This window comes from Dryas octopetala, chromosome 7 (genome assembly GCF_963921425.1).
Source record: "Dryas octopetala chromosome 7, drDryOcto1.1, whole genome shotgun sequence".
Taxonomy (NCBI): domain Eukaryota; kingdom Viridiplantae; phylum Streptophyta; class Magnoliopsida; order Rosales; family Rosaceae; genus Dryas; species Dryas octopetala.
The window spans coordinates 4,043,875-4,068,792 of record NC_141372.1 but is presented as its reverse complement, the minus strand read 5'-3'; the positions used below and the strand labels follow the sequence as shown (position 1 = coordinate 4,068,792).

At 35.7% G+C, this 24,918-nt stretch overlaps 3 protein-coding genes across 7 annotated transcripts; all 3 read left to right on the top strand.

Annotated features, from left to right (window-relative positions):
- Positions 1–1,663: 1,663 nt before the first annotated feature.
- On the top strand, positions 1,664–5,244 carry LOC147278673 (adenine phosphoribosyltransferase 1-like). Its single transcript, XM_086251013.1, has 7 exons — positions 1,664–1,984; positions 2,277–2,390; positions 2,668–2,778; positions 3,114–3,206; positions 3,761–3,910; positions 4,459–4,517; positions 4,851–5,244. Exons 1-7 carry the CDS (start codon positions 1,792–1,794, stop codon positions 4,905–4,907), a joined length of 777 nt encoding a protein of 258 aa, XP_086107139.1. The 5' UTR covers positions 1,664–1,791; the 3' UTR covers positions 4,908–5,244.
- A 4,808-nt stretch (positions 5,245–10,052) lies between these two features.
- On the top strand, positions 10,053–11,595 carry RSL4 (root hair defective 6-like 4). 2 transcript variants are annotated; one of them, XM_086252430.1, is made up of 5 exons: positions 10,053–10,646; positions 10,742–10,999; positions 11,146–11,211; positions 11,322–11,387; positions 11,503–11,595. In XM_086252430.1, exons 1-5 carry the CDS (start codon positions 10,053–10,055, stop codon positions 11,593–11,595), a joined length of 1,077 nt encoding a protein of 358 aa, XP_086108556.1. The 2 variants fall into 2 exon arrangements, with proteins under 2 accessions (XP_086108556.1, XP_086108554.1); XM_086252428.1 differs by having other exon boundaries at positions 10,736–10,999.
- A 4,677-nt stretch (positions 11,596–16,272) lies between these two features.
- LOC147278671 (nucleic acid binding protein) lies at positions 16,273–24,488 on the top strand. 4 transcript variants are annotated; one of them, XM_086250041.1, is made up of 8 exons: positions 16,273–16,671; positions 17,580–17,822; positions 18,063–18,319; positions 19,010–20,552; positions 20,653–21,316; positions 21,424–21,505; positions 23,573–23,620; positions 24,112–24,488. In XM_086250041.1, the coding sequence occupies exons 1-8, from the start codon at positions 16,368–16,370 to the stop codon at positions 24,313–24,315; spliced, it is 3,345 nt and encodes a 1,114-aa protein (XP_086106167.1). In that variant the 5' UTR covers positions 16,273–16,367; the 3' UTR covers positions 24,316–24,488. The 4 variants fall into 4 exon arrangements, with proteins under 4 accessions (XP_086106167.1, XP_086106165.1, XP_086106163.1 ...); XM_086250039.1 differs by having other exon boundaries at positions 17,580–18,235; XM_086250037.1 differs by having other exon boundaries at positions 17,580–18,319.
- Positions 24,489–24,918: the final 430 nt, after the last annotated feature.

The following is a 24,918-nucleotide window of genomic DNA, read 5'->3' as shown; positions in this document are numbered from 1 at the left end:
CAAAATATGATATTGATCAATTGATGTTAGATAATATTTAAAAGTGGGTAAATCAGTAAATGATATACTTAGATATACTCAGATCAATTTAGATATACATCATATATCAGATCAATTTAGATATACATCATATACTTAGATATAAATCATATAATCATATAGATCAATTATTCAATTTACACATTTTGACTGTCTAATGTCTATTACTAAATCCAAGACAGATATACATATACTCGAAATTGAGACTTAGCCTGAATATCCAAGACAGATATACTCCAAGACAGATATACTCACAAATAGACTGAATAGTCAATACTCACACACTTACACTTGCAGATCGCACAAAGCTGTCAAAGACAAAGACTTGAGACTTAGCCACAAGCCCACAAACTGATTTCAGAAATTTCAGGGGGGCTAAGCTTCGAGAAACGCCGGGGCTTCGAGGTGGCCGGAGGCTTCGAGGGGGCCGGATGAGTCGAGAACGGCGCTGCAAGCCGAGAGCCCGAGACGACGCCGCTGCAACCCGAGAGCCCGAGACGACGCCGCTGCAACCCGAGACGACGGAGGAGAGAGGCGAGAGAGAGAGAAGAGAGAGAGGCGAGAGAGAGAGCCGAGAAGACGGAGGATGCGGCAGATCGGGTTTGAGATCGGGTTTGAGATCGACTGTGCAGGTGAGACCGATTGTGAATTTGTGATTTCACTGATTTGTGAGAATGTGAGGCAGTGAGGGACTTAGGGTTGGGCTGGGTATTTGAGCGAGGGTTAGACTGGGTATTTCATATTTGAGATTTTGAGCTCGGGTTAGTGTTAGTCTGTTACAGTGTTCTGGGTATTTGAACGAAATTTCGGCGAAATTTCGCTCAAATTCAAAAAAATTGCTATTGGGTCATTCGAAATTTCGAATATTTCGGCGAAATTTTTCGAAATTTAGTCGAATCCGTGATAAAATTTCGGAACCCCTAAAAAACGAAATTTTCGGCGAAATTTCGCCGAAAACTTCGAAATTTAAACCCTTGCTCATTATAGATGTGAGATTTACTTAAAAGTAAATTCCCTCTATTAAGAAGATAATTAGTAGTGTGGTTCTAAATAGACATAATGTGAAATTTACTATAGTGCATGTTAGCAGCTTCACGAGAACAATGTCAATCGTTCGTATGGTTGTGCATTAGGCTCGTGAGCTCATTCACATGAAACATCAATATTGTTTTTTATTTGTTAAAGGCAACTCCAACTGATTTATCGCGGAATATGAATTGCTTTTTAAAAATGTAACCGTTGGTTAACAAAATTATTTTGTACTCCAAATAGAATCTTCCCAAACAACTTTGAAAAAAGTTTAATATTAATACTATGGAACTAAATGAGGTATCAAACATGATATTATTACTTAAAAGTAAAACTTTTATGTAATGAATATATATGCTTATTATTGCTATTCACATAATAAGAGTGATAAATATATAGATATATATACACACGATAGATAAGTTTTTCGCTAGTACCTAAATATCACATTGTTCACGTTGAAGATGAAATATTGCCCCATTGGCGGCTGAAGAATACAGTTTAATTTGCTATATAGCCTATATATATTAATAAAAAAATACAGCTTAATTTATACTTAATATTATTTTGTGTTATAGTTCCACACTTCCACTTGTTGGTTGGTGGATGCCCAAGTAGACCAAAATGCCCCCATATGACCCTCACGTCAAAAAGCGTAAGAGCACCCGCGATCGGTTCTTACACTGCCAGTCTCTTTAATGATGAGTGGATGACTATCATTCTATGATGCAAAGCACTTCGTTTATTTTCTCGTCAAATTCATTCACTTTCTCACCCGCCGTCACCACCGACACTACCGCCACTAAAGCTCTGTTTCAAAGGTCCGCCGCTAAAGCTTCAAAGTCTCGCAGCTCTGCACTACCCTCGATTCGATTGCCAAATTACCGATTCGCCCTCCCTCCTCCTCGCTGCACTGGTAAGCTGTAAACCCTGTAAATGCAATCCTCAGTTTTGATATAGATCATGGATTTCTAATGAGATTTAGAGGGAAATTGTCTAGATGAAGAAATGCAATCCTGGAAGACTTCTAAGTTCTAAGCAATGGGCAATTTGGTCATAAAATAGTTTTTCTGAGTTGGTGGGTATAATAAAAGTATAAAACAAAAACGATCTAAAAGAGTAATAATTTGTCTCTCAAAAAAAAAAAAAAAAGAGTAATAATTTGTAGGCCTCTCTCTTTTTATTTCCCTGTGTCTGTGTGTGGTTAGTGAGTGAGAGCGACTCAGTGCAAGTTCAAAGAATGGCGGCGGAAGATGGCCAAGACCCTCGCATAGCAAGAATTGCCTCTGCAATCAGAGTCATACCGGATTTCCCCAAGCCAGGTACTCTTTCTCTGTTTCAAGCTTTTTCTGATAATTTTTTTTTTTTACATTGATTTTAGTTTTATTTTCTGATAAGCAAGTAGAGACCTGCCTTTTCTTTAGTGGGTTTGATCTTTTTTTGGTTAAAAGATTCATACTTTTACTTACAAGTGAATAAGTGATCCCATTTGTTATCTGGGTAGTGGGTTGTTATGTGTTTTTGGCTTTTACTTGATTTATGGTCTTTATATGAGCTTCTTTGAGTTTGAGGACGCGTATGCCCAACTCTCTATGGCAGGGATTATGTTCCAAGATATTACCACGTTGCTTCTCGATACCCAGGCTTTCAAGGATACTATTGATTTGTTTGTTGAGAGGTACAAAGACAAAGAAATCTCTGTTGTTGCAGGTAATTTAATTGTAAAACTTACTCATTCACTTTTTTTTGTTTTGTTAATTCAATCAGTTTTAGTGGCAGTTCAGTTGTGCACGACTTATGAGTTATGATATGTCATTTATGAGATATTTTATTTTATTTTTCTGATAAGTATGCCGTCTATGAGAAAATTTAGTTGGTGTTTGGAATTAAGCCATATCCAAAGCCTAGTCTTCAGCATTCTGGCATTGGAGTTATCTCGATTCCTAGTTTAGGTGGTTCTTACTGTTTTAATGGCTGTGTTTGTTGCATATACTGGATGTTGGTTAATGTTTATAATCTGAAGTTTTATTGATGACATAATGTAGGTATTGAAGCTAGAGGTTTTATATTTGGCCCTCCCATTGCATTGGCCATTGGGGCAAAATTTGTACCTATGAGGAAACCGAAAAAATTGCCTGGTATGTTGTTCACACCTTTTTTTTCACTCTCCTCTTAAACTGTGTAGTTTTCTGAGCTTTGAGAAATTCCTGCATAGGAGGGAATCCTTGATTAGTTACTGACTTATGTTACAGTATAGATGTTGTTTAAATCACAGGCTGGCTTGATCATCTATAATTAGATCTTTTGTTTAATGCAATATGATTAACTTATCCAATTACAGTTTTGTTTTGACTTTTGAGACAGAAATGGTAGAAAGGAGTGAAGGGGTCACCTGGGGGTAACAAATAAATAGACACCAAAACTAGTTTCTTCTTGTTTTACAAATAACACAATGAATATATGTCAAGAACGTTTTTATCTTTATTAGAACGTTTGCTTCTTTGCACAAGTAAGTATCAATACTATATACTGTGGGTTTTTTAACCACCATGTGTTAAAGAAATCACAAACAGTGTGATTCTTAATGTGCTAAGTTTATTTCACATTTTATTTACCCAGTAAGTATCTGGTGCTTTCAATAAATGTAGTTCTCAAGATTGCATATAGTGCTTATTCTTTTATGGTTCTGCAGGGAAGGTTATTTCTGAAGAGTACTCTTTGGAGTATGGAACAGACACGATGGAGATGCATGTGGGTGCTGTAGAAGCAGGAGAGCGTGCCTTGATCATAGATGATCTCATTGCAACAGGGGGAACCTTGGGTGCTGCAATGAGGCTACTTGGTAGTTTATCAAAACCATGAATTTATGTTGAAGTGTTTGTGGCCGGAATTTTTTCTTTAAAATTTGTTTTCTCTCATTTTGGGGGGAATCCAGATGTATAGCATAAATAGAGGGCCATATCTTGATGTGGGGAAGGGGTGTCTTTTGCATAGTTGGGCATACGGGCAATTCAAATATAAATTGTCAACCAATTAACACAAAAGTTTGCCTCATTACGTGCATGTTCCAGCAGACAGACACTGGAAGTTAAACAAAGGCTTTGCAAGTTAGAATTAGGCTCACTTTTGACTGGTGAAATAATTGAACTATATTTTGATTCAACAGCCTTCACGTGTTTTGATTACTTTTCCTAACAAGAGATAAGGGTGTAGCAACATGGTGACAATGGGAATTCTTGCACTAGTTTAATGTATTGTTCCATTAGGTCTACTGCTGTACCCTATAGGTGGTTTCTGTTAAAAAGCATTGTGGTTGTATTTTCGGTATCATATTTAGCTCAGGGGACCTTTCTTGTTTGCAAGACTCACTTTTTTGGTTTTTTGTTGCAGAGCGTGTTGGGGTGGATGTGGTTGAGTGTGCCTGTGTAATTGAATTGGAAGGGCTAAAGGTATGACATGGCACATATGAAACACCCTTGATTGGTTGTGGGATAATTGAGGCTTCCTCACTATTGAGCATTTAGTTGCAAACAAATTATTATGGCTTCGATTAATTATTCGCTTGTATAGTTATTGAAACCTCATGTCTGGTCAGTGTCATACACAATGTAGTGTATAGAAGACTGAACCTGGATCAGTAATTATCACCATCTTAAGAGCTGATGGTGTTTGCTATCAAGCTATTATTTTCCCCTGCACATCATTTCACAAGTCAAAATAAAACATTTTTCTTGCTTTTTTCCATTAATGCATTGCTGATGTGCTTTTGTGGCTTGTTTCAGGGCCGGGAACGAATGGGAGACAAACCCTTATTTGTTCTAGTTAATGCAGCAGCATGAGCATCGTTCATTTGTTATGTCGTTGAACTTAATGTTCTCTGTCAATTGAGTTCTTGATTTTTGGAGCTTCTGTTGGAGCTGCATATTTTCAAAAGCCAACTTGATTTTTAGTAGGGCCACCCGAATGGTTGATCATAAACTTTGAAAGGGTTTGTTTACATTCGATGCTTGAAGAGCTGAAAAAACTTGTTAGATGTATGTACTATGTACTAAGCAGAAATAAGCTGATGTTTTTCTGTTTTTGCTTGTAAGTTACCATGGTTGAGTCTTTTGCTTCCTAAACGTTCAATAATCACACCGGCTATTGCCAAAGTAAATCTATGTCGATTATCTCGTATATGCCCTCCCTTCTTGGAAAATGCTCTTCCTGTTCTTAACTTACCTTAATATGATAATATCAATGCAAATTAAAATGAGTGAGATATAAAGACCAAGAAACTTCATCAGAAAACAACGATAAAGATACTCTGTTGCTAGATTTCTTAGGTAGTGTTTGTTTTGTAGGAATGAAAGTTTGAGCTTGAGTAAGAAATTTCAGTTCTATGTTTGGTATATGCGTTCTTGGGAGCCTATTTCAAGAATGTGTTACATTTTAAATGAGTATATATGAAACCCACAAATTAAGCCATTTATAATATTCTATTTTTCTTATCGTAACCGACATACAATGCTTGGACCTGTACATAACATATGTTTAATTATGTGGGTGATTCAAGGTAGTCAACCATCCCCATTAAAATATTGTTTTTTGGCATTTTGTTTGGAATTGGTCAGTCTGTACCCTCCTTTTAATGATAGAAACCAATGAAATGAAATTTATTTCTTGCTTTCCATGAAACTATATAATATGTTTAATATTGAAAAAAAAAAAAACAATTTAAATTTGGACAGTTCATTAATACATAAATATACTAACGCACAATTTCTATGAATAAAATATGAAAAGGTCAGTAGAGTGTTTGACTTCGAAGAAGTTCGATAATCTGGGAAAGGTTATCATAAACATAATAATCAAAGACAAAAAGCTTATCCTTGTTTGATTAATTTAGAAGGATTAGTGCATCCTTATAATTGTATTAGGTGTTGGGTGTCAGTCTCCAATTCTCCATTAATTGTTGTTGAGGTCTCTAACTCTCTATTATGCTATAAAGGCATTGGACCTTTGGCCTTTAATTACACGATTAGTGCGAAATGATAAAATATACAAGCTAGTCCTGACATTACACATCGATCACCAGAACTTCTGTATGACTTAAAATTTTGCCAACCCAACCTTTGAATTTATTAATATTAAGTGGCCAAAAAAAAAAAAAGAATTTATTAATATTTTATGCTTAATTCTTTTTTTTTTTTTGGGTATAAATTTATTACTTAATTTATGTTTATCGATCATATATATACAAATTTTCAAGTCAATTGGGTATGTGTCACCTAGGAAAGTGATGTACTAAAACTTGCATGTATACATATATAATTAACTTGGAGGTTAGGGTTTGTTAGAACAAGAGACATATTTGCATATTCAATTCGTAGGCTAGTAGTAGGGGGAAATAGTACCTTCAAAAAGCATTATTCTTGTTACAATATACCTTTGAAACATGAACTCTCTTATTAGCCATAATCTACACAAGGTCTTTGATTAAACTGACTTGCGTTGCTTAAAAATGATAGATATAAGTGCTCTTCAAATATCAAAATCCTTGAAGACGAAAAATCTTGAGCTGCAATCTTAGTCTCGAAAATGTGTTTATCCTTAATTCTCAGGGATTGAAATCCATTAGAAGATGAAGATTTTGGGTTTAGCTTAGCAAAGTGGTGAGAGAGAATAGAGTAATGAGTTAGGATTATAATAGGTTTTGAGTTCAATTCCCTTCAATGTAATGAGAAATTCATTAAAAATGAAAAATAATTTGAATAGAATCTGTCGATATGGGAGGAGTTTGTACTGGATCGGGATTTAGACAAATGAACTTCTCAACATAGTTTTTCAAAAAAAAAAGAAAAGATAGAACTTCTCAACATAGAGTTGCTATGGTTAGTGTTGGTTATTCAAGATCGGAGAGTTAGATTTTGAATGTTGATATGCGTTGATCCAGCCTAAACTAGCTTCATGGATCTAGTTATATATGTTAGACCATAATTTGTATTGAAGTGCTAATGTGATTGATTTTCTCTCTTATCAAACGTTATTGAGAAAAAAATATTCAAACCCGTAACGTCGGGTCTAGGAACTAACCACTAAAGTTACAAGTCCGATGACCCTAAAGAGTTATTTGATTGAACTGTCAACTGTACTAACGTAGCAGATTTGTTTTGCTCTAAATTGCAGAGTTGCATTGCTTAGTTGATGTGGTTAATGCAGCTCATGTTGTGCTGCACTGCTGACTGGTGTAAGGAATATATATTGTCTTTCAAGCCGTCCAATTGTACACGTGGCAAGATAAGGTATTGTTTATACTCGTGTACAGTTTCCACCTTTTGACTCTCCTCTCATCTAAAGACGTGGATATATATATTGTTATACAATTACAATTTTTTTTTGGTCGAATTATACAATTACAATTACAATTCACGTTGACATTTTTTGAACAAAATTAGAGAGATCATTCTTTGTTATCACATTCTATCTCACTAATAATAGTAAAACCTATTTATATTAGTAGACCCGCCTTTATTAAAAAGGTGGTCACAATGTAATACCAAAAATGCTGCCGTTGATGGTAATTTGGAAATCCAACGGCAGCGAATTTACTAATAAGATCAAGCCAATAAAAACACAAAAAAATGAAATTATGGTTATGAAAAGAGTCACGTGGCCTGAGTTAGGTGTGAATAGTTTAGTTTGGTTGTTGATAATTTGATATATGGCCTTTGTTAATGCCGAAAGGGTTCAAACTGAGACACAATTAAAATGGCCAAGCAAGGCTAACCTAACCCAAAACCCCTCAAATCGTGCGAGGAGGCGAATGCGTTATAGGCTTATAGCCAGAGTTTCTTTTCTCATATTAAGGAATAAAATCAGATTTTAGGGAGTTCCATATATTGTCTGTATAGATTTTATTCCCTTTATTGTTATTATGGCTTTTAGGGTTTAATTTTGTGTCTTCCAAGGGTGGGTCGTGCAATGGCCGGTGCAATATTTTCCAAACAATTACGAAGACCTCATCGAACTTTCGTCGAACACGTAAGCGGCATTAGAAAATTGGCGAAAATGGTCTCTTTCTGACGCGTGGGAATGGGACTGAAGCGCAAGACTCGGCGCAATGCAGAGTAAGGGACAGTTGGGTACGTGCTTGTTGGCTATAGAGGCCAGAGGGCTTGCATCAAACTACACAGAACCAATATTGCAGCCACCACAATACAAAGTCGAATCCCAACAGATCATTACCTGTAAAAACAAGTGTATTAATTCGATCGTTATTATCAATTCAATGAAAAAAGAGTTCATTTTTTGCCTTGCTCTACCTCATCATATATAACAGGGTATTACCCTTCTCAATTTTCCATCAACTTTAGCAAATGTTATAATATATAAGCTCTTGAATACACTACCATTGCTTACAATCAAAGATAAATATAAGTAGTCGATAAAGTAAAAGGATAATGCTATGAATCATATTTTCTAACCACATTAGCTAATCACATTATCACAATATGTTTGCTAACATATGTATTTATTACATTAATTATCATAACTGATTGTTAACTAACATGTAAACTACTAGATTATGTGATAAAAAGATGTGCTCACTATAATATTGGGAATGACGAGTCATTCCAGTATATTTAGAGCATATAATCAAAAGCATAATAAATTTGTAACACTTCTTGTGCGCGTTTAGCACAAATATGAGTGAAATAAAATCCCGATATCTTAGTGGGCAATAACCCTAAGAAATGGCAAGTACATATGATTCATATATATTATATGTAAACTACAAGTATATTATATATCACATTATCACGATATGTTTGCTAACATATGCATTTATTACATTAATTATCATAACTGATTGTTAACTAACATGTAAACTACTAGATTATGTGATAAAAAGATGTGCTCACTATAATATTGGGAATGGCGAGTCATTCAAGTATATTTAGAGCATATAATAAAAAGCATAATAAATTTGTAACACTTCTTGTGCGCGTTTAGCACAAATATGAGTGGAATAAAATCCCGATATCTTAGTGGGCAATAACCCTAAGAAATGGCAAGTATATATGATTCATATATATTATATGGTGCTGACTTTTTCAGTACTTAGGATGTGAGACAGATGAGTTGTAAACAGCACCAAACAGATCGATACGAGATATTAACCTTAGGATTTGTACTATGGTTGATGGTAGATAATGTGAGTTTAAGCGTGGCTGAGGAACACAACACTAGTTAGGTTTAAGGCCTCAAAAAGAAGACAAAGAACGAGTTATGCGGTTACCTTGTCGAGGGGTTTCGAGTAGTTTATAGAATGTCAGACTCAGCCCCACGATGTGGCCGTCCTTTGCTGCATTTTCTTTATTCATCCAAAAGAATTCTGCAGCCTTTATTATATTGAAGAAGGCCATCCACGTTCTCACAATTTCAAATCATGCTATAAGTTTTAATTTGTCTCCACGCGCATGCTCCAACTCTAATTCAGTCTTTAAAACATTATCACAAGTTTAGAGGGACTAATTATAATTAATCACTCTTACTGACCTGTGATCTCTCAATGATTACAATTTGGACCCTTTTTTGTCACAATGATGTGCATCTTTCAGCAGGGTCTTAACTCTTAAGGTCTGTTAAACCCCATTGAAGCATTTTCTTATTTTAGTCCATCATTGCATGAACTTGGCCCCCTCTGAGTTGTACTTTGCCTGGTTATAGGGCCCCACAGTGGACTCCTGAAATCAGTTACAGAGAATTAGGACCTACCCCGGCCCATCAACAATGATTAGGAATTAAGAATTTGCATATACAGAGTGAAGTCAAATGCTTACTAACATTCTTTTGTATGGGACTTCTGGGGTTGGGTATATAAATGTACAAGTAGTCCTTGCTTGTCCTAAGTGCAATTGAGCTAATAATTCTAATAGCTTCACCACTACTAGTACACAAATACAATAGTACTATACCCTTTTCTCCATACACTTACAGAGATGGAGTCTCTTGGTGTTTTTCCTGATGGAGAATGGGACTCCTTTAGCAGATTGTTCTCTACTGATCAAGATCAGCTTGAGTTCACCCCACATTTTCTTGCTCAGGGTTCATTCAATCCTTTCCAACACACTGAGGGGTTCAACTTTGAAACTCCATCTACCTTTTGCCCCAATCCTGAAGCTGATGAAAGCTTATTCCACCCTTTAGATACTCATGTCAACTCTAATATGCAGCACTATCTTCCTCCTCAAGAAAGTAGTTGTTATGGTAGTCATGGTAGTAGTAGTGCAGGCATCTTTGCAGCCATTCTGAACCAGGAGAATTACTACTTTGGTAATTATAATGATATCTCTGCATCCATGGATGGTTGTATGACTCATGGTGAAAAGAATTTTGGGTCATTCATCCCAGCATTCACTGACATTGTGATGGAAGGAGCTGTGTGTAACAATGAAGATTCTGGCAGTGACAAATTGGAGCTCAAAAGGGTTCATGATGATGTGCCAGAATTGCTTGCAGGAGCAGAAGAAAAATCCAATACCAATGTGACTCCTGAGAATAATCTGAAGAAGAAACCCCGTTTGGCAAAAGATGTAAGTATCATTTAATTGAAGTTTTATGTAATGACTCGTTTCTGTTTCTGTAGCATTGTTTCTAATTGTCATTTTCACAAACGCTTCAGGTACAGAAAAGTAAGAAAAATGAAAAGTCAAAGAAGGGCCAGAAGGCTAACTCAAATGTCAAAGTCAAAGATGAAGAGGAGAGTAACACAGGAGTCGATAGACAGAGCTCTAGTTCTTACAACAGCTCTGAGGATGATAATGCTTCTCAGGAGACCAATGGAGGAGAAACTTCAGACCCCAAAGCATCATCAGCTCTCAACTTGAATGGGAAGACAAGAGCCAATAGAGGGTCAGCAACTGATCCCCAGAGCCTCTATGCAAGGGTATGTAATAACACATATCTCTTAAATCTTGCAAAAACAAACACATAATGTGATTTCGTTTAATCAACTGTTCAAAATCATAGTCTGACAATATAATACGCTACATATATATGATTTCTTACCATCTCTTCCATTCAATCTTGCAGAAAAGAAGGGAGAGAATAAATGAGAGACTGAGAATTTTACAGAATCTTGTCCCTAATGGAACAAAGGTGAGTGGTGTACTAGTATATAGTATAGTTCATGGTTTTGTATATAATATTAAGCCTAAGTTGATCAAGAAAGATATAGAATCCTAATATGTTCATGGATGGTCTGACAGGTTGATATCAGCACAATGCTGGAAGAGGCAGTCCATTATGTGAAGTTTTTGCAGCTCCAAATCAAGGTGAGATTTTGCAGTACTTTTCACAAAATTGCCAAGTTTCTTGCTCAAAATAAAGTGGTGACATGAACATATATATAAAATCACTGATTATTGATTGTATTTTTTGTATATACAGCTTTTGAGCTCTGATGACATGTGGATGTATGCTCCTATTGCTTATAATGGAATGGATATTCTCAACCTGCAGAAGATTTCTCCACTTCTATGACACAGCATGAAGCTGTTGTATTTTTTTTTTCCTTCCCTTTTCTAATTAATTGATAATTATATATTATCAATATATATAATATATAACTGATAAAACAAAATTAAGGTATATTAATTAATTAATTTCCTAACTTGTAATGGGTTAAGCTAAATAAATCCCAGTTTCAATCACGAGGAGAATGCTCAGTATTGTCTTGCCTCTGATTCAAGGATTCATGTGCTTGAAAACACCGAATAACTTTCCACAGCACACAGATATTGATTTAAGGAAGCATCTGGTGGCATCTTTCTAAGTTCACTGGATGTAATCTGGCCACAAAATAGAAATAAATTAATAACGATCGTGCATAAGTTGCATAAATCTATATCTATATATCGAGCATCTAATAGCATATAATCTTTGACCTGGTTTAAGGATCCAGAGACATTTGTGAACAGTTCATTGGATATATGTTTATTATCAGTTGCAAGGCTTTGTAGTCATCATCCGCATTGTTTATTTCAAGGTTATAGAAAATATATGTGCCAGCCCAACAACATGCTTCTTTCGAGTTTTACAATGGTTGGTCATCAGAGCATAAAACATGCCTATGAATTGATAATTAGGAATCTTTGTTTATATAACAATAATAATTAATAATAATTTGGATTTAATCAGTGTTTTATTTAAAATGTTATGTATCCCAATTTTAAAGACTTTTTTCCAAACCGTGTGTCATATGCTCATAACATCATTTCATTAGAAAAACATATGGTATAATTTAATGTAAAATGTCCAGTAAGTTGGGAATAAAAAGTTTAGAAAAAATAGTAAGACAATATTGTACTGTTCATTGGAAGAACATAATGAATGTTTAGAAGCATGATGTACAGTAGGATGCAGCATGGATTTTATTCCTCTGCTCTTAGAGGGTGTGCTGTTGCATGCCTTTCAACAATATCTTGTCCACTGGAAAAATCCAAGGGTTTAAAACATGCTACATCATCTTTTATTTAAAAGATTTAAAAAAACTGAAAAAACAATAAATAAATAAACCCACCCCCACCCGTTGCAACCCATCCCCACCTTCTCCTTCTCCACTCGCCAGCTGCCGGCCACCACTTCTCTCTCACTCACTCTCTCTCTATCATTCTCTTTTTCATTTTTGCACGGAGAACAAGTGGGTGTTGGGTGAGAAGAGAAGCAAAGGGAGCTCATCGTTTTTGTTCGTCGTCGGCGGCGATCTGGAGTTGCAGAAAGGAAAAGGAAAGACAGAGAGAGGGGTCATCGACTGCCGGGGAGGGGAGGAGGTGGGGTTGGGTTGGGTTTATGTTTTTATTTATTCTTTTTCTAGTTTTTTAAAATCTTCTAAATGAGAGATAATTTTAAACCATTGGATTTTTCCAATACAAGATATGTTGAAAAAAAAAAAGTTAGATAGACTATTTCTTTGTACAATAATGCTAGTTGTTCCACATTTTTTTTCCCACATTTGTATCCCACCTGATGTGTCATTACTTTACTGGAAGGGTATTTCCTTTTTCTTTTTTAGGTTTTATTTTTTAATTTTTAGTGTCCAATGTATGGATGCCATGTAAGATGGTATGAAATTGTGGTATAAAAATGTGGTAAATGTAGCATTACTGTTCTTTGTATTGTACAATTTCTCGAGTGGGTAGTACTACCCATATCGAAAGGCATGCAACAACACACTTCAGTAGAGGATTATAATCAATCTAGGTGTTGATCCGAATTTTATTTGCGCATCCGCAAGTCAAGTTCTTAGTTTGAGGCATTTCAATTATTTATACCTTGATACATTCTAAATTGTTCTTAAAAATATCTCAAATTATGTATTACGCTTCTCAAGTCGTTCATTAGAGAATTTCAAGTCGTGCATTAAAAATTTCAATTCATAACTTGAGTCGTTTTAATTATTTTTATATTTATTCATTTTAAATTGTTCTTACGAACATCTCAAGTTAAGCATTGATGCTTGCTAAATATTTCCTAGAGGATCTCAAGCCGTGCCTAATAGCATCTTAAGTTGTTACTTAAAGCATCTTAAATCGTTACTTAAAAATTTCAATTTGTAACTTGAATGATTTTAATTCTTTTACATTTATTCATTCGAAATTCTCACTAATAACATTCTAAGTTATGCATAGTTTGCATCCCAAATAAACTACAAGCCTCCAAAGCAAGAAATTTCTAGTTTTGATACTTGGATTCTAAAATTTACCACTCATAGAGAAACGTTGGGCTTTAACCCTGATGATCTTTATTTAATTTGTTGGGAAATATGGAAAGCTAGTGATTATGAAAATTCGTACGGAAGAATACCAACTGAATTGAATAAAACCAACTCTTCAATATTATAGATAATTTGTGTAATCTTAAAAAACATTAGATACAATTGATGAGCCAAATAAAAAGCATTGCAGTCCTGATATCCCTAAAAAGAAAAAAAATTATACTGTTAACCACTCTATAGTAGGATTGCTTAAGTTTAAACCTCTCTTGATCTACTTTTTGAAAAAGTTCAAATAATTTGAGTGAAGAGAAATTTTTCTGCAACAAGAATATAATTTATTTAGAATTTCAATATAATAACATAATGACACCTATACTCTTATAATTCAAATACATAAAAAAATTTATAATTTTTAAACAGACTATATATTGGGATGTCAAATCAGTCTCTATCTATGACATAGGTAAATTTTTCTCATTTGATTTGAGTGACCTTATTAAGGGCCAATTTAGTATTGCTGTGAGAAAAAACAGATGTGAAGTAAAACAGCTGTGAAGTAAAGTCAGCTGTAAAGTAAAACAGTTGAGTGTTAGGTAAACTATGTTTTCAAAAGTGTTGTGAGTGCAAAAAACAGTATCAAAGTGTTTGGTAAATATTAATATAAAAATGTTGTGACTGTGTATAATTACTAAAATGGACATAATACTGAAAGTGGATTTCACTTATTTGTTTAGTAAAAATAATATGTTTTTTTACTTGTTTTTGAAATTTTTTACTACAAATTTTTATTAGCATTAATTTTTCTAAGAACAACATTATTAAATAAGTATGCCTATTATTTTTTTAGGTATATTATAATTTTAATCCTATAAATAAAATATTATAATTAATTATCACAATATAAATATAACTAACAATGGACATATTTTTTTATTTAAAATAAACAAATAAAAATCATAGAAATCAATGAGGGTATTATGGGTAAAATAAAATATTCATTGTTGTTGTGAGTCACTGCAGCTTTCCAAAGCACCTAGAAACTTGCTTTCTATTTTTGTTGTGTGGAGTTGAGAATTGTGGGGAAAAACAGTTTTTTATTTTTTTACTAAATACCAAAACTGCTGTAAGTGATTGAGAATTGTCATCTACAGCAGCTTTTGGGTCCTCCACTACAATCCCAAACGGGGCCTAATTATAAAACAATTTACTCATACTATGATTACTATCCCACTATTAAATTTATAAATATGATTTTTTTCAAATTTGGTATTTGAATTATTACCTGTGTCTTAATTAAATACTTGAACTTTTATTTGTCCATATTAAGTACCTGAACTTTTATTTTGTACCAATGTAGTACCTAAGTTGATTTCCGTTAATAAAATTAACGGAAGTTGTGAAATTCAAGGCTTTTTTAGTCAATTCAAGCGGGATTGTTTACCCATCATCTTTCTTCCTCAGCATGTCCTTTTTCTCACCATTGCCACCTTCTTTCCTGCGTTGATGCCTTCTTCCCCACCATAACTAAGCTCTCATCCACCAAATTTCACCTATTTATGACATAAATTGCATAAAAAAGAGAGGAAAAGAAGCTCATTTTATTCCAACTTAACTACCAACTGATTATCCATTGATGGAAGAAGAAATTTCAAAGATTTGAACCTGGGTAAATGTGTTATGACTATTTCTAGTTTATCTAGGGTGATGATATTCTTGATGTGGTTAATTGGGAAAAAAGAATAAGCCAAATGTAGATTACAAATTTTGTGAGCGATGGGGTTTAGGATATGGGTAGTGTATGGTTGTGGCAATGCTATGTTTTTTTTTTTTTTTACTATTTTGTAACAAATGTTTGGTGGCTTTATGGTAGATAGAAGACTATGTTTATTGAAATATGTGATAGAGGGCCATGCCTGGTTGTGGTATGCAAATGTATATTTGGATATGCATCATCTAGTTAGTTGCGCGAACCCTAAGTTCTCCTCTTTCTCATTGACCTCAATTGACCACAAATGAAAGTACAGTGACTAAGAAGATATTAAAGTAGTCATATGAAATGACTAAATTGACCTTGGATATGTGGTCACCTACAAAGCACATGACTCACTTTCGTCAATTTTATTAACGGAACTCAATTTAGGTACTACATTGGTACAAAATAAAGTTCAGGTACTTAATAGAGACAAATAAAAATTCAGGTACTTAATTGAGACACAGTTAATAGTTCAGGTAACAAATTTGAAAAAAAAAAACCCCTTATAAATTTATCCAAATCAAAGAAACACGCCAAAAGTGAATTTCCTTATTTCCCCCCAATTTACGCCATATTATTTTATGTCGTCGCAGAAATAAAACCGCCAAAAACGCTTGGGCCACCTCCGCGCGCATGAGCAACAGCTGTACAAAAACTAGAAAGCCGCGTAGGATGAGTCTGGAGGGACCCTCCTCATAAGGGAGAACGGAGTCACATTGAGTCTAAGACTCGAACTTCGAACCCACCACCGGCCACCCGAGAGAGCCACCGCCGTCCCCAATCCCCATGGCCTCGGGAGAGCAACCTCCGAAGAAGCGAAAGCTCAAAGAACCTCAACCCGAACCACCGCCACCGCCATTGTCATCGCCACCACTATCACAGCCACAGCCACAGCCACCACCACAAACCCTACCTCAACCTCAGACCGCCGGAGCTCAAGAGGAAATTCTCCAGAAACGTAGAAACAGGGATGAGATTCGAATCGTTTACGAGTGCTATAAGCGGCTTAAGTTTTGCCTTTCGAAGAAGGACTCTGCTCTCACGCCTGAACTGGAGCAAGCTTATCTCTCTCTCATTACTGCTTCGAGAGGTCAGTGTGGCTTTTACTCTTTCACCCTTTTGCCCCTGCCTGTTTCAATTTGTTTGTTTTCAAGCAACTGTGGAAGTGTTAAACAAAACTGTTACTCTGTTTGATTAGAGTGGAGTTGATTTTAGAGAAGAGAGGTTTGTTAAGCTCTGTTAATGCTCCGTTTGGTTGCTGATAAGCCTTTAGAAAATTTGATATTGTGAATTATACTGGATTGGATGCTAAGCCTTTGGTACTGAGACTTTAGAGAACCGAGAGTGGGTGATTATTGTTGGCATTATGTTAATTTTAGTAAAGAATCAAGGAAATTTTCATAGTTAGGGTTTTTCTTTTTGGCAATTTATGCAGCCCCTGGTTTGTGATATAGAGCTTAGATTGAAAGTCAAGCATTTTCCCCCTCAAAATAGGAAAAAGAAAATTTTGGGAATATCTATTGAGTTTGTTTAAGCGAAATGAAACTTTTATCGTTTCAGTAGAGAAGAAAATGTTGTTCCCAAATACAAGTCTTTAGCCACTCGATGCAGCTGGATCCCCCATAATGAGCAGCTATATTTACGCGCTCTCCCATGTGTCGCTGGTTATGTTTTTGTCTGTTATAAGCTTATAGATTCTGCATAAATTTGCATTGCATGAGATCAAATAAGTAGCATAGAAATATTGTGCGAAGCAGCAGGTGCTGATTAGCCTATTAGTCCCATCTTTGACCATTACTTTGCCTATGTTCAACTGTTTTGCTGTCAAGCTACCAGTTGGATTATATTTGGCCTTGCACAAGTGCGTGAATGACTAAAAAAAAGAGAGAATGGTTTGCGAAGAGTGAGATGTTTCACTCAAACCCTCATAAGCAACATACATACTGTAGATTATAAATTGCTCCCTTCAATGTGGTAATCCTCAGGCTAACTTCACAGGTTGTACGAGTGTACAACGTATTGTGGCTGATCTCATTCCTCGATATGCTTCAAACTTTCCAACTGCTCTTGAAGCTGCCGCAAAAGTTGTTATCAATATGCATAACTGTAGCATGGCAGTGATAAATAGAGGAGAGGATGATAACGGTGTTGCATTTCAGACTGCTAAGTCCTGTATTCTTGGTCTATCTGATATTTGTTGCACTGCTTCTTCGGTGGCGTCAACATCATCTGTCATCCGGGGTATCTGCTCTGCAGTTTTCCAGAACGTGCTCACCTTCTTTATATCCTCTCTTGAGGGAAAGGATGTCTTTCTGATTGTTGGCAAAGAAACTGTGAGAATGCAAGATTCTGCTGAGATTTTTTCTGAGCTAAAAGAAAAGTTTTCAGATGAAAATGAATCTTCAGTGATTAAATTATCAAAGTTAAATGCTCTTATTTTACTCTGGGTTTTCTTTTGTTATCCTAAAAACTTACTTGCAGCCTGGTTTGAGCTCATCAAATCCACTGCATCAGAAGGAGTTCTTAAAGGGCAGTATTTTCTAAGTCAAATGATTAGCAGGCTTGATAATGATGGTGCGAATCCTTTGGGTAAAACTGGTGATGAACCTAAATCAAGTACAGGTTCTGTTGAAACAAGCACCAGATGCAATGAGGTTAGCCTTGAGAAGCTGACATTAGATGACAACCATGTATTTGGAGATGCATTTTCAGTTTCAAAGAGCTGCTTGTTAGGACTGGTAATTTTTTAGATTTCCCCTCAATTTTGAATGGGTATCAATGTATCATGCTATATATTTTCTGTTGTATTTGATTATGAACTGTAGTAGTTTGATAGTTTTTTGGTGTATAAGTTCTTGATTTAGGAGAATATATAAGCAATTCCTAACATTTGCAAGAGAATGAAGAAAATATCAGTTACTGCCTCATGTTTTTCTTAGAAGAAATGGGAAAATCCGTTTGTCATGTATTATAATATGTAATTTTCTTGTGTGATAGTAGCATACTGATATGCATCACATGCATACTTCTTTTCCATGTCTTTCTAGGATTGCAATTCAGCTTAAGTTGAATAAGCAAAATTTCTGTAGGAAAGGGTTTGTTAAGTTCAATGAGTTTTAGAAAATTAGTTACTGTATTGGCAACGAAATTAAATATGTTGAGGGGTTGGTAACTTGGGAGTATACACCACTAAATGGGGGGGTTTTTCACATTCGCATAAAGTTTATCCTTGTTCTTCTAGCCGGTCGTTAGAAATTAGTGGGATATTCTAAAAAATCCGATTTGAAGATAAGGCATTCAAATCATTTTTGTTTTCCTGTTGATTTGTGCTTTGATGTATGATTATAGTTATTCCTTTTTTGATTTCACTGACAGTCTCTTGCACTGGGGTTTTTTCTTTTTCTTTTCCCTTTTTTTTTTACATGCAGGTCCTTAGCAAAGATCCATCATTGCTAAGTTGGATGTTCTCAAAGTATAAGAAGTTATGTAAATTGTCATCTTCTAAAGATTTATCAGATATTAAATCTATTTTGGAGGGTGTCTTTAAATCATTTATAGAACTAATGGAGGTAGAAGACAATCAAGTAGATAGTGATGATGATGATTCTGATCCATCCAGATTTATTAATCGACCATATATGGTGCCTAGGTTCTCTAACCAACACGAAACCTGTGGTGAACTATTTGGAAAAGATAGTAATTCACGACTTAATTATGGTGATGTTTATTCTGACAGAGTTTCAGGTCAACGTCTGAAACCTCGCAGCTCTGTAAACCCTCTTGAAACTAATAGCCACTCGGCTGCGGGTTCCAGTCAAGATAGTGGCGGTGCAAGGTCCACAGACAGTGAGACTAGGGAGTGTGGAGATATGTCACACAGCAGGTTATCCATGCCCAGGGACCTAATGAACCACCAGAGGCTTTCACCTGTTGCAAGATCTCCATTAGACTTTAGGAGTAATTCATTTGATGGGAGAAACCATGCTCATATTGAGAGGAACCCAGATGCAAATTTGGATTTTGGCTCACCTTCCTTAAGATCTTCAAGTGGAGGTGCAAACAGTTCTTTTGAATCTCCTAAATGTCATTTGGTGTCATCATACACTTCCACACCAAGTCAAATTGTTTGGTATTCTGACGGGGATGTTGCAGCCATGGATATTTGCTCGGCTTCTAAACAGCTCTGGTTAGGATTTTTGGGATCTGATGCATCTGAATCTCACGTAAGGTTTCAGTTAGAGAGGTTTGGTGCAATAGAACAATTTTGTTTCTTCCCAATTAAAGGATTTGCCTTGGTTGAGTATAGAAACATTCTGGATGCCATAAAGGCTCGGGAATATATGCGTGGACATTTTCCTTGGCACATAAAGTTTATGGATGTAGGACTGGGAACTAGAGGTGCTATGAATGGTGTTGCAGTTGGTTCTAGTTGCCATGTTTATGTTGGAAATGTTTTAAGTCATTGGGCCAAGGATGAGATTCTGCATGAATCAAGGAAAGTGCTTTGCAAGGGTCCTTACATGGTCACTGATCTTAGCAATGAAGGTGCATTACTTATGGAATTTGATACTCCTGAAGAAGCTGCTGCTGTGATGGCACATCTCAGGCAACATCGCAAGGAAAGGAGTAACTACAGGCCACCATATGGTGCGGGGCCAACAAATGTTGTAATATCCCACATTGATGGTGTGAGATCTATGCCTACCCCTACACATGCTGACATCAGAAGCAACAACCCTGGAAACATGTCTAATATTCATGTTACTGTACCATTTTCAGTTAAACATGAGAGCCACTCCATGGAGCTTGTATCCCCTAAAATAAAATCTGAGAATCAGGGGAATGCAGTACAGAGTGGATATTTGTTTCAGTCAAACAGAGCTGTTACTGGCTGTACAGAGATGGTTGAAGCTGGCACCCGAAAAGTTGATTGTTATGACAATAACTTAGCTGTGGATCCTTCACAAGGAGGTGATCAACTTTAGAAATTTATTTGAAACTGTCTCCCTCCCCCCCTATTTTTTCCCCCTTTGATACTAAAGGAATTGTATGTTAAATGATTTTACTTTAGGTAGTCATGTTGTTTCTCGTGCAACTGAACAAAAGTGGATGTATACAAAACCTGGAATGGAGCTGCATTCTGCACCAGGGAGCATTCCATGCATTCCTGTACCAACACAGGGGCACTCTGTCCCACCTCCACCGCAAATTCATTCATCTCCTTTTATGAGACCTATTTACCACCCTCCAAATAGTTCTTGGGATCCACGGGGTTTAAATCATAATCCTCCTTTGAACCCAATTTCACCAGGTGTAATGCCCAACAATTTTCATGGTAATGCTATTGTAGCTCCCTTCATTCCTGCTTCTGTGACTCCACTTGCACAAATACAAGGAGCTCCAGTGCAGCAATTTGATCAAATGTTTTCAGTGCCCATAGCACCACCACCATTGTCATCTTTACCACCTCCTCTGCCTGAAATGCCACCTCCATTGCCCCCATCCCCACCACCTTTGCCTCAATCGCAGCCACCTTTTGTTCCTCCTCCACCTCGTTCACCCCCTCCACCCCTGCCTGTCTCAGAATCATATAATTTGGAAAGTTCTGGACAAACCACGCAATATCAATGGCAGGGAGCGTTATGTAAAAGTGGTGTTCATTACTGTACAGTTTATGCATATAGAGTGGATTCAGATATTTGCAAATATTCCAATGCCATTTCTGAACCTATAGAGTAAGAACTTACCACTTTTCTTTTCCATAGTTTCCTTTCTAGAATCTCATTAAAGTTTACAAATACAAACTAATGTCTATTAATAATTTTATGGCTAATTGGTTCAGATGGCCTGCTAAATTAGACATGACCAAGCGTACAGATTTTCGGCATGTGAAGTCAACATTTACAAGCACCCCACCACATAAGGTATGTCCCTGAATATTCCTATGCTGAACTCCCAACTCTCTCTCTCTATCTTGGGGCGGGGACGGTACTCGGTTTGGGCATTAGAAATTATCTAACTCAGCCCAAATTACTAAAGCAACAATTAAAACTTAAAAGGCCCAATATTTTTATGAGCCATTTGATCCCAGAAGAGCCCAAGCGGTCAGCTTTCAAGAGCTTCCGTTGTGCGGGATTGGATGGAAATGTGGAAGTTTATGTAAGGAAAAAAGCGAAGCCGGGATCCTTTCCCTAGCGATGTGGGATAACTCCCATACGCAAAGAGATGAATGAAGTTTTGGTGGCTGGTCATCAAGTTGATACCTATTAAACTTTGTTAAATTTTGTTAAGTTTTGGTGGCTAGGTTTGATAATCAAGTTGATATCTATTAAATTTTGTTAAATGTTGCTGTGGTTTTCCATATTCAAGTTGCTTTTACTTTTCCTTAAAAGTATAAATACATAAGTGCTTAATAGCTAAGCATTCAAATTAATTGTGAAGTTACTAATAAGAGATGCGATTACTTAAGCGTTATTGTCATGTATGAGACAAATATAATTATTAATTGTTTAATCTTTAATTGAATAAACAATTAAAGGTAAATAATGTAAGAACATTAGTTAATCATCATAGGTGAGACAGACTAACAATATAAGACTGATAATTAAGTCTATGTTTATATGTGAAAGTTATAAGACCCTAAATAAAATGGATAACTTACCATGTTAATTTATTATTCATTACAAGTATAAGACTGATAATTAAAGATTAGTTAATTAAATAGAAATTCTATATGCTTATTCAGTATTTGAAAATGATTCAACTCATTTGAAAATGAACCATATATGTTTATCCTTGGCCTTTTCTAGTTTCCCTTTTGTATTTCTAACACTACAAAAAGAGAAATCTCCGTAAATAATAAATTGGAACTAACTTTAATGATAAAAAAACAAATAAAAAAAAAAAAAATTTCTCAGTAAAACTTTCAAATTTCCTTAAAATTACAAATAAATAATTAAAGGATGTGCTAATGGAATTATAAAATCTTTTTTATCTGAAATTATTAATACATTAATGGAATAACCCTTTAACTGATATATAATAATTAATGAGATAATTGAGAGTGAGAGTTTGGTGGAAATTACATGCATGGCTGCTGGAATAATATATAATTATTGCATTCAGTCTAATATCAAAAGTTGCAAGTGTGGCGTGGTGGTTGCTGGTATGCTCTATCTGTGTTGTGTTCAAGTGGTCCATTGTTCGAGTGGTGTTGGATGCATCCCATGCTTGGAATTTTTCTTAATAAATTGGATCTTCGGTTTAGGTTGGTTTTCTCCGGTTCCAGATTCTCTAACCCACTAAACGCACCGAATATGGTCGGGTAGTTCGGGTTAGGACTTAGATTGAGTGAAATTCAGACAGAAAACCGAACCAACCCAATCCGACTGGGTTGGGTGGTCAGGTTGGTAGGTTTTCAGTAAATTCCCCCCCCCCCCCCCCTCACACACACGCGCGTGTATTTGAGTGCCTAATATATCTTTTTCCAAATTCTGTTTTATGAGTTTTTCAGAATCAAATAAGCATAATGTAGAATATTGTTTGCTTTTATAAGATGATCTACATTATACAATTGACAACACATAGAGAATGTAAGGTAATAGAATTTTTACTAGTTAACATCAATTATGGATCATAAATTGGCATGTGGTGAATCCATGTTAAATTGACCGTCATTGTTGCTATAGATGATACCAAAGATTCTGATAAAGATGTTTATGTTTGGTCAAACTGAAAGAAAACGACACAGTACATGTGTTAAATTTGTGTGATACATGGACTTATAGGGCCTACTATGGTACTAACCTTTCAGTAATGTACCGTAAACTTTTGTGTTACAAACTGAGAACATTGATCCCAGGTCTACCTACTGAGTTCTGTCTTAATTGCTGAACAGACTGAATTTCTACATATTAACATCAAATTAATTTTCTTCTTTTCCTTTTTCCAAATTTATTTATTTTTAGTCTTTTCTTTAACGTGTGATGCAGAGGGAAGTATGTCGATTGATCCCATCTTCTGCAGGCGACCATAAAGGCGTAAGTTATCCCTTTTTACTTTGCTATTGAATAGTCCTAGTCTATTGGGATGGCAGCTGATTTTGTCTCTTTGTCAGTAGAAGAATAAAAATCTGCTCTGTTCTTGTCCCGCAGAAAAATTTCAGATTTGAATTCTTTGTGAAATCCAGTTTTTTGAAGTGTTTCCATGAAAGCATGTTTGTTAGAGATTGTGTAAATTATTTCTTGTAGAGGCCTTGAGTATAATTTACCAAGATTTGTAAATAAGGAAGCAAAAATTAATGTATTCAGTCCTTGTCTAATCAAAGTTCATAAACATCCCAAGTATGACATCATATTGTGACTCATTCAATTCCTAACTTCCTAACCTGCCTTCCTAATATGTCTGTTCTTCAGCTATGTGAATGTGAGCATTGAATGACAAATGTTGTAAGATGAAGATCTTTGAGCTGTATATTTGTACATATACTCTATCTACCACTTATATTAAGTCTTGCAATACTGTTCCCCAGTTTCAGGATTTTATATCATACTTGAAGCAGAGAGAATGCTCGGGAGTGATCAAGATCCCGGCTGTGAAATCCATATGGGCGAGGCTTCTCTTCATACTGCCATACTCGAATGACATCTGCTCTATGCTCTCTATTGCACCAACTCCACCTGATTCCCTCATTGCTTTAATATTACCTAAAGAAACAAACTTTGAGTGGGTATGATCTTAGTTTACGATATGGATGGATGTCTGGCCATGCATGTGCCTGTTATGATATCTTAATGGCTTGCAAAATTTTCCCATTTCTTTTTCTTTTATGATATTTTAAATTTTTAATGTCATTGACTGCTGTGTAGGTTTCGGAAAAAAAAAAAAAAAAAAGACTGCTGTGTAGGTTTTTCTTTTCATTGTGAAACAATGCTTTCATTGTGTTTGTATCTCCAGAAAGAAACCGTCTACTTTTTTGGTTTTGTGAAGTCTAGCTTCCAATCTGTGATCTGACCCCATTCCCTTAGCTTTTTGGTAATTCACATAATGAGTTAGGAAAAAGGAAGCCCATGGTTAGGCACCATGGCTTGATTGCTTGGAGCTTCTTTTCTTAATTCCCCAAGTGAAGTGGCTCGGAGCTAGTGGGCCCTAAAAGCAGCAAATGAAGAAATAGGTCTTGACTCTTGACATCCATTTACAGTTTCGTCCTAATCCTAAGATTTGGAAATAGGTGGCCACAGATCACACAACTACATAAGTTGGGCCTCAAGAACCTATACTGCTAAAGATTTGCACTGCTACGTCTTAATTTTTAAAAATTTGCAATGTCATGCTTTGT